This window comes from Saccostrea cucullata, unplaced genomic scaffold (assembly GCF_032062105.1).
Source record: "Saccostrea cucullata isolate Sc308-1 unplaced genomic scaffold, CSIRO_AGI_Scuc_v1 ctg15405, whole genome shotgun sequence".
In the NCBI taxonomy this organism is placed as follows: Eukaryota; Metazoa; Mollusca; class Bivalvia; order Ostreida; family Ostreidae; genus Saccostrea; species Saccostrea cuccullata.
The window spans coordinates 1-10,925 of record NW_026941701.1 but is presented as its reverse complement, the minus strand read 5'-3'; the positions used below and the strand labels follow the sequence as shown (position 1 = coordinate 10,925).

General features: G+C 33.6%; 1 protein-coding gene across 1 annotated transcript; it reads left to right on the top strand.

Moving 5' to 3' along the window:
- The first annotated feature begins 812 nt into the window (after positions 1-812).
- On the top strand, positions 813-10,198 carry LOC134258253 (uncharacterized). The gene is made up of 5 exons (XM_062740786.1): positions 813-830; positions 2,526-2,825; positions 7,204-7,477; positions 9,375-9,515; positions 9,933-10,198. The coding sequence occupies exons 1-5, from the start codon at positions 813-815 to the stop codon at positions 10,196-10,198; spliced, it is 999 nt and encodes a 332-aa protein (XP_062596770.1).
- The last annotated feature ends 727 nt before the right edge of the window (positions 10,199-10,925 follow it).

Genomic DNA, 10,925 nt, shown 5'->3' with positions numbered 1-10,925 from the left:
CAAGCAACACAAGAACAGTGACACAGTTGTTGTCTAGTGACTGAAGGATATCGTTATGCACTTTGAGTAAGGCTGTTTTGAAATAGTCTCTATTTAAATTGACTTAAGTGGGACTTTCACTAAATAATCCCTATACATGTATACAGTATTTTATGTGTCATCATAACAGTGATTATAGAAAGTTTTATTTAAATTTATTTCTTTCTTAGATTGTGCAAACTTAGCTATTTGGATTAAATTATACTTGATTTTTTTTAATTAGAAAATTGCGTAGATTGTAACTGATAATCTTTCACAGAAAGTAAATGGACACCTTCATATAAGATTTTTAACTTTGAAAATTCTAAAACAAAGCATAGATGTAAAGCATTGTGAAGTTAAAAAATGGTTTCACTCACTATTTTGGCATTAACAATTACATCAGGAGAATTTCTCTAAACAGGTCCAGTCCAAAGACTATTTCTACCTACGTAGCTATTAAGAGCTACGTAGGTATTTAAACCTACCCAAAGTTGCTATTTTTACCTATTTTTTATATTATCTGCATTTTGTGACCGAAAGACCAAACGGCGCAACATGGCGAATACAATATATTTTGATACAATCACATTGATGATGAATACAACAAAATTTTGGTTAAAAAAAATTGATTACTTCCTGAATCGGCAATTTTACATTACTTTCTATGCAAAATTGATAATACACGAAGTAATCATTTTTTGGCCAAATTTTTGTCATATCCATCATCAGTCTGACTGTATCAAGGAATTATGTACCCACCATGTTGTGCCTTTCATGCGTTTGGCCATAAAATGCAGAAAATACAAAAAGTAGGTAAAAATAGCTACTTTGGGTAGGTTTAAATACCTACGTAGCTATTAATAGCTATGTAGGTAGAAATAGTCTTTGGACTGGACCTGCTAAAGGCCCTGACCTAGATCTAGACAAATGTACATATCCCGTGACTCCATATATGGTTTATCACACAGGTTTTTTGATGAGGGTTTCCAAAAATCAGTGTCTTCGTATATGGAATAGGACATGGATTTCAGACACGGGTTTTCAGAATCCGCGATCGAATCCATATATGGAAACTAGCACGGCTTTTTGACACGAATTTTGTTAAACCATGTGATCTTATCTAAATAGTACGACAAATACCCCGTGCCGTGTCCGTGCCTCGACCACTTTTTGGCAAGGCTTTCCATACATATTTTTCATAGGAGCGGGAATGCTAAAAGCACGGGTTTTTGAAAACAATCATTTTTTTTTAATCCGAATTTACTCCATTCCTTTATTTAAGGCAAATACATGTAGATATCACAGTTAATTATTTACGATCACTTTATCAACTAGAAGAAAGATGTTCTGTGATTTTCAAAAAATACATTTACAATGTTATCAATAATTTAATTTTTCAACTTTATTTTTAAAAAGAATAACCTTAAGTCACACTGACTTTTCAACTATAGACTATTAGTTGTGCAGGCGGTGTAGATTCAAGTTTGTACAAATCATGAGCCCTGAGGATAGGGTTAAGCCAAAATGGACGATCAAGGGTTTTCATAGGAATATTTAGGAAATTTTTTAATCTTCTCAAGAGCATCAAAGCCATGGTTGATCATATTTAAATGGAGGCATCCTCTGCTAGGTGGAGTAGATTCAAATTTATTCAAAATGTGACCCCCGTGGAGGGGTAGGACCACAATGGATGATCGAAGTTTAACACTGGAATTTATATTAGGAATTTTTTTTCATTCATAAGAACACCAAAGCCATGGTTGGTCAAATTTATGTGAAAGCATCCACAGGTAGTATGCATGTAGTTCAAGTTTGTTCAAATGATCCTTGGGGGTAGGATTGAGTCACAATAAACGATGAAAGTTCAACATACTAGGAGTATATAAGAACAATCTTCAGATATCTTCTTCTCAAGAGCACCAAAGACATGATTGTTCATATTTATGAAAAAGCATCCACAGGTAGTGTAATATCAAGTTTGTTCAAAATCATGACCCCCTGGATACGGTAGAGCCACAATGGATGATCAAAGTTTAACATAGGAGTACTAGTATATAGGAACAATCTTCTTCTGAAGAACACTAAAGCCATGGCTTGTCATTTTATTTTAGAAGCATCCTCAGATAGTGTAGATTCAAGTTTGTTCAAATTGTATCCCATCCCCCTTACCCCTTCTACCTTTTAGAGGTAGGTCAGGACCACTGATGCATTTAAGCTTTTTAATACTAAATGATTTGTGCTTTTTTTCCTAGCCAGAGTACTCAGATTAGTGATTTGGCCCCTTGGCCTTTTGTTAAATTAGTTTTCTTTTAAGTCAATCGAAATGTTCCTATGTTTATTACCATGAGAGTTCAATAATGCTAGTGAAAAAAGATCACTAGCTAAAATTTGCTAGTGGTCAAAAGAATTAATTTTCCCTGAAGTAATATCTAAAGTAATATCTTTTATGTAGTTCTTCCCATATTATTTTTTAGTCTTAGACATCTGCTTTACCATTTACACAGAAAGTCCCACGAAATAGCCTATCCTCCTTAAAGAAAAGCACAGGGGCTAACACAACTAGATACGATGGGGAACCTCTAGCCGAAAGGAGTTCAGATTACCCAGACTTTCGAATCATAGTCATAGTTTTCAATCGACCCCATTCCTTGAAACGACTCCTGAATTCTCTGAATAAGGCCGAATATTTTGAAGACAAGGTTATTCTAGATGTGTGGATTGATAGATCCAAAAAGGATGGTTCGATTCATGATGGGACGTTTAGCACAGCCAGAAAATTTAAGTTTAAACATGGAGAATACAGGGTAAGAGTACAGTATTATTGATTTTGGATTTTATACTTCAAAACTAAGATTGATTGATTGTAATATCTATGTTGTTTGACATTCCTCTTGAGAATTTTTCACCCATGTGGAGACACCACCACCTGCTGGTGGAGAGCTACAAATTTTGTCCTATACTCGGCAATTAAGTCCATTAAGCAGTGAGGGGTCTTTTTGTGCCAATACCTACTCCGACACAGAAGACTATTTATACCGTCTCATCTGAAGGACCTGGCTTTACATTCCACAGTGCTATTTGAACCCTTAACATAAGGATCAACTCCTTACTTTGCGGCTCTAGAGCAGATGCTTTAACCACTACATCCAGTAGAACATATTACGAACTGTGTACTTTGACTTTGTAATGAATAAGATTATCTTTATTTCAAATACAAGTATGTCATATATGCAATTACATATATTTGCATATCCACTGCTCTCTCTCACTATGAACATGTAATCATCAACTGTGTTCATAGAAGTATAAACGCAACTGCTTCTACTATGAGTGCAATTGCTCTAGCACACTCTTGTAGAACAATCTCTACTACACTTATCTTTCGTGCTGAGAAGTATATATATGAAATGTTTCAATAGAGGAATAAAAATAAGTTTTCAATAATATTCTTTGAAAAAAAGGAAATTCAGAATATTTAAAATTGCTGATTTATATTTTTAAAAATTCAGTTTGGTCAATGTATTTAATTGTATAATAAAACTTTTTAAAAATTGTAGAGAACTGCCATATTTTTTATTTATTGTATCATGCATATTTGAACAAAGAACGATAACTCTTCACACTTGGGTAATAACATTCAGAAAGAGAAAATTTTTTTAATTAGTGTGTCTATTTCAAGAATGATTTCAGCTCTTAAAAATAAATAGATATAAACTAAAAAAAATTATAGAAAAGCATTCTGGAGTAATAATCATTATAAAAGCATTTTCATTTTTCATCATAGTGTTGAATTATTGATTTTTGTCAGAGGGTTTTAATAACGTTGATCGATGACGTCACAACTGCATCAAAACAAAAATGTGATGACGGCGCTGCTTGTATCCAGATAATTGTGTTTGAGAGGGAAATACTTTATAAATATGTTTGTGATTTATTAGAGAAAAGGAGCATTAATCAGGTTTTCTGATTTTAAAGCCGTATGTTTTTCTTCACTGAAGACAAGAAGCTGCGTCCTTATGTAAGTCAGGATTTCCTCTGATATTCTTGAAAAAAATCAAAGAATGCAAATATAAGTAATAAACAACGATTATTCTGTGAACATGGCATTATGAATAGCAATAGCTCTGCTGGCATATTTTCCATGATGCGCTAATGGAATATGCCAGCAGAGCAATTGCTATTTATGGCACGCCAAATTCACAAAAATGAGATAATCATAGTTTCACAATTGATAAACTAGGTTTATCGACTGTAAACTATATATAGTTTACAAACCGTAAACTATAAATAACGATTTGTTAAGTATAGTTTTCATCTGTAAAACTATATTTAACGGTTGTTAATTATAGTTTACGAATGTTAATTTAAGTTTATCTGTCTGTAATAAAGCGTTAACAATAGATTTTGTTAATAAACATAGATTCACGTTCGTAAACTATAGTTTACAATCGTAAACTATAGTTAAGAGTTGTTAATCATAGTTTCACAAGTTGTGAAACTATATTTATCAGATCGTTAACTATAGTTAACGGTTTGTAAACTATAGTTTACAAATCGTGAAACTGTATTTATCAGATAATCTATGTTTTGCAATCGCAAATGATTGTTTTCGGTGTTAAGTATAGTTTACGGTTGTGAAACATAGATTATCGCGTTAACTATGGTTTACAGATGTGAAATATAGATTAACGTTGTTAACTATAGTTTACGGTTTGTAAACTATAGTTTACAACCGATAAACCTATATCGATTGTGAAACTATGATTATCTCATTTTTGTGAATTTGGCGTGCCATAGCTATTCATAACGCCATGTTCACTGAATAACGTTGTTTATTTCTTAAGTAAATGTACCAGTTAACGGTACTTATGCCCTTTGATATATTTTATGTACACACGCCTGAAGAGTCGCTACATTCATCAGCGTGTTCTTGTATTCTAACTATAGTTAAGAGTTGTTAATCATAGTTTCACAAGTTGTGAAACTATATTTATCAGATCGTTAACTATAGTTAACGGTTTGTAAACTATAGTTTACAAATCGTGAAACTGTATTTATCAGATAATCTATGTTTTGCAATCGCAAATGATTGTTTTCGGTGTTAAGTATAGTTTACGGTTGTGAAACATAGATTATCGCGTTAACTATGGTTTACAGATGTGAAATATAGATTAACGTTGTTAACTATAGTTTACGGTTTGTAAACTATAGTTTACAACCGATAAACCTAGTTTATCGATTGTGAAACTATGATTATCTCATGTTTGTGAATTTGGCGTGCCATAGCTATTCATAACGCCATGTTCACTGAATAACGTTGTTTATTTCTTAAAGCTGAACACTTCTCATAAATCGGCACTGTCAGACGGGTATATAAACCGTTCGCTTTTGTTACACCCGATTGCACACTCGAAACTCGTGGACGACATGTAGTACTCCTTTCGTGGTCTTAGATTTTTTGCGTTTATTTCTTGTTTTTATGTCTATTTTCCGTTTGTAAATAAGGTATTGACCTGTATTTTTCATGATACTATTGTCCTGCTTTGGAAAAAATACGTAAAATGTGATAATTTCATAGAGATTGAGTACCACACTTAGTAAGATGTACGTCTACACTCGTTGGATCTGTACAGTAAAATACATTGAACTGATAAGCGATTTGCTCCTTATATACGGGTTGTAGGGAGGCCGTTGAAGAACGGGAAATATGGCGGACAATGCCTATTTACGAGTAGTGTTCAGCTTTAAGTAAATGTACCAGTTAACGGTACTTATGCCCTTTGATATATTTTATGTACACACGCCTGAAGAGTCGCTACATTCATCAGCGTGTTCTTGTATTCTAAGGCATTAAAAGTGCATTTTGAAAAAAAAGGCTCGGGTAAATTTTCAACATCATTTGTTTAAAAGTAATGCTAATTGCCATTAAGCTCATTCCCTGAAGGCTTTATATGAATTAGTATTGTTGGTATTTTGAGCACCAATTTGGTTAATACAGGTAAATCTCAATAAACTTGTATAAATTATACAAACATCGTCAATTCATTAATTAATTAGACCTAACTGGTTATTACTTGTTGGTATTTTTACGAGACGCATAATTTCTGATAATGACTTAATAATTACAGGACTTCCGATTATACACCTGTTCTCATCCTTTAGAATACTGTAAACTAACTTTTAATTCGAGTGCGAGAAATTTTTGCAAGGTTCGCGAGAGCCTCGCCTTCGCCATCGCGAATATTTCTCGCCGCGAACCGGTCCTTGAAGTATCAAAAAAGGAATTGATCACGAAAATTGATCATCGCGAACGAGTTTACCCTTATTTAATCGCGAAATAAAGTCATCGCGAAAAAAAAGTTGGTTTACAGTAGTTTGAGTTGTCTCTCTTTGTTTTTGGTAAATACCAGACGAGCACGAAGTGTGCCTAGCTATGTGTTTTATAAAACATGAATAAATGGAGGGCACATGGTTCATGTATATACATATATGTAATTGTAAATGATAAAAATTTATACATAATAAAATTGTTAACATTGTTATAATTTAAGACATCTCTCTCTCTCTCTCTCTCTCACACACACACACACACACACCCACACACACACACACACACACATCGGGTTTTCGGACACATTGTTTGTATGTAAATTAAAAGTATTCAAAATGTAAACAATCATTGATCTTAAATTTTACTTCTGATGATTTTAATTTTTACGGACATGTTCAATTCGTAAAAAATGAACGCGTAAAAAAATTTAAATCCCCCTATTTTGACCTAAATTCGAAAACAAAATTGCAGCAGTAAAAATTACCCGTCATACGGTATATCTCTTTCTTATGAAATTGACAGCCACACCTAATTGTTAATCCAGTGTACTAACAGTAAAACATGGTTATAGCGAACATGCTTTAAAGGTGTATAGACACGAAAATAAATTTAAAATCTTATTTCATCTAAAAGTTATTGCATGAAACTTCAAATATTTCGAATGGGTTTGATTGACACATTTTAAATATATTTTGTGTTACATGCTATTAAAATATACGAGTCGTGATATACAGAAAATATTAATTTCAAATCTGTATCCATGGTGGTTAGACTAGAAAGTTTTACTGTACTAGGAATGAACAATTTTTATTCATTATACACATGATTGAATCATTATACTATATTTTAAGGTACACAACCACACTAAGCATGTCGGTATATACGGTCAATGGATTGGAACCTGGAACCCCGCCCCTGATTCTGAGGAAATTTCTGTCATTCTGGAGGATGATCTTACGGTGTCCAAACATTTCTACCGCTGGCTCAAGAATGTCCATCAGAAGTATGACAGCATGGACAACCTGGCAGGATATGCTTTACTTGGTCGCAGCATGAAGCATGGCGGAGCCGCCGAGAATCTTAGGGCACCAGACGAAGATGTCTGCTTTCTGTACCCAATTTTAGGTTTGTTTTGAAACTTCCACAGATCGAGTTCTTCAACATGTTCAAATGATCTGTTTAATTTGGGGTTGGGACGTGGAGACCGGTCCTTCGGATGAGACCGTATAAAATTAGGTGCCGTGTCACAGTAGGTGCTGGCTTGAAAAAGATCCCTAGCTCCCTGCTCAATGGCCCTAAGTGCCGAGTAAAGGACAAAATTTGCAGCTCTTCACCGGCAAGTGGGAGAGTCTCCATATGAGTGAAAAATTCTCGAGAGGAACCTTAAACAATATATAATCGATCAATAAATAATTTAAGGGGGGCATTAAATACAATGTCTTTGATTGTAATTTTTCAGGACAAAGGCTATGCTTTCAACTGCAGAATTTTATCTTAAAAATAATACAAATTTGAAAACAAAGTTGACATATTTTACGCTTAAATAAAGACAGATTGTAGGCTCAGTATCTTTGAAAATCTTAATTAAGAAAAATACGAGGGCTGTTCAATAAATAATGTCCTGAACTCTATGACATACTACATAGAAATCATATGACATTAAACTTAACTTTCTCTCATTATTGAATCATTATTGAATTGATTACTGTTTATGTGAACACTTTTCATCACAATAATCATACATGTAGTTTCATTATGAGAAGCTTGAAATCAAGGGCTATTCGAGACACTGCATTAAAACTGAATGGAAAAGAATAAGTAAACGAGTGAAATTAAACGCTTCATTAAACGCGGTGAAACTCGTTAATAATCCCAAAGAGATTAATGAAATTTACAACAACCAATTTCTGTGTTATGGACACATGAACAGGCGGACTTCAATGAACAAAAATTACATAATGCACATCAAAAAGGGGGACCGTCCTTGGCGACAAGAACTTACAACAACCAATGTAATGTTTGCCAAAATTCAACAAATTATCACTGATTGTGTTTGATTGACTTTACGACACATAGCAAAATTGATAGGCATAATTTTGGGGAATTTTACACTGTTTTGAAGAAACATTTGACAGTAAAAAAGCTAAGTACTGAATGGTCACCCTATGTTTGAAATGACAGTGTGTAAGAATAACAGTATTAACTACATAATTATTTTAAATATCAAAAATTGTAGTTTTCCACGTTTGCCTGAAAGTCAAATGGATAATGAAACTTGCGTCCATTGCTTTCAACCCTCAAAACAAATATACAATACGGTGCACTCGTCAAAAACAGCCAAGGTCTGAAAATAGCAAAGAATTGCAAAAGCACAAAAAACATTTTTATATGCCTTTTTTTTTAAATTTTAGTGGTATTGTCGATCAATTTTATATTCTGGGAAGCAGTTCAATTTTTGGAGATGTGTAGAAAGCAAATTTTGCAAACACAAAATCGAAAGATTTATGAGAGGATGCAACCAGAATCAGTTATCAACTACATTAAATTTCTTCACGACAGCGTTCGAACCCAAATGCCATGAAGAGTAAAGTTGATGAGTTTTAGGGATAAACAGATAGTTAATGTTTTATCATCCCAACAATATTCGCCAGATCTGTCACCCTTTGACTTGTTTCATTTTCCAAACGTGAAAACAAAAACACCAATCAGAAAGAGGAAAAAGTTCAGGATCTGCCATATTCCAGTATACGAAGGGACACACTCAAAAGTTTACTCTAAAAACAATCAGAAATTCGATAAAAATGTTACGTCAGTCCTGCTATTTTTTGTCAGCGCAACTCCTTATAAACCGCTGCACAGAATTTGTTTAAACTTTGCAGATATTTAGGACGCAATGTGTAGATGTGCAGATTACCAGTAAATTCTTATTCCTTTATTTTTTCCAGGAATTTTAGCAGTTTTTGGGGAGCGTGGGATATGTGAGCTTGCTCACTTTTTCTACATTGCTTTGACTATTTTACAGGAACCTGGGGTTACTCCCCTCACCGTAAGAACTGGTTTTACTTTGTGGAGTGGTACAGGAAAAAGTCCACAGACCCCTCATTCCAGCCCTTAATCCCAGGGATACGACCCACTCATTGGTGGAAAGTGTCCGTCCAGAGAGGTAGGGTGTACTGTAAAATACGCTTATAACGAATATTTCTAAAAATAGCAGGTGGAATCAGGTGCCATGAAGGAGTTAGTCTTCCGTTTTTCATAAATATGAACATGAAAAGTTCCAAATTTATAAACTTAAGGTAAAACAGAATGAATTTGAAGCTTAAAATCCATTAGAGCATAATGCTTGGAGCAAAGCAAACAGGAATAGTAGGATCATGCTCGGGGGCCATAAAACTTAGAAGAGATCACTTCTGATATCAGTCTCAATTTTTCCAATAGGAATTAATAGTGGAAAAGTGAGATTGAGATCAAAAAGTGATCTTGTTTAATTTTTTGCCCCAGGGCAGGTTCTATGTAAGAGTACATAGTAAGTTTCCCATCTTTCATGAATATTAAAATGAAAACTTCACAATTTTTAAAGGTACGACAGATGAAATGTGGAGTATGTGGCATATTTACCACGCGTGGAACAACAAGTTATGGACATTGTACCCAAATCTGAGAAATTCCGAGGGCCTGACTGTTAACTGGAAGGAAGCCGGACTACACTTTAATCAAAAACACACCGCTGACAACAAAACAGCAGATCCAATCCTACATGACTGGATAAGAGAATATGATTTTCTACCAGGGGCACCAGCTAAACTGGATGTAAATGGCAAAATATTGCATGTCAAAGTACAGTAGAATTTTTTTTAAAGAAAAAAATATCTCTGGAAGAAAGATAATTCAAATATTGTTTTTCTTTTCTGAAATTAAAAGCAAAAAGTAAGGAATGAGAATAAGTCATGCATGTGCATTTTGTCAAATAAGTCTTACAATTGCAGCCTTTGGTGGTACTATGATGCAAAAAAAATTGTAATATTGCACTGGGAACCTATATAATGAATCATGTGTATATGTAAGGAAACCAGTATATATATTTAAACCTTTGTCTTTCTCTATTGATCTTTGTGCTTGGTCCTTACATGTATGCCTCCTCTAAGGTCTATATTTCTAGAGATTGACCTTGTCAAAAGACCTCAGTTATATATATATATATATCTTATGATCACAGAATTTTTCTCATTCACTCGTGGTTTCTTAGTATTTGAGATACATTGATATATATCTATACAATTAAACCTTGTTTTTGTATCTCAAAAACTGGTTCTTTGAATACCAAGAATATGTTGAAATATTTTCAAAGTTCTTATCACTTTTTCTTACCTCTTTCTTCATTTTAATAGAGTTACTTTGAATTTTTGGATACCTTGAATTTTGTTCGCGGTCTCATTTTCCTGAAAAGAATGTTGGACTGTTTTTTGTGCATCTTGCATAGCAAATATTGTATTTTGAAGAAATACATGTATGAATATCTTAATCAACATAAAAAAATATATTTTAATTGTAATTGTAAATCTTTGTTTATTTT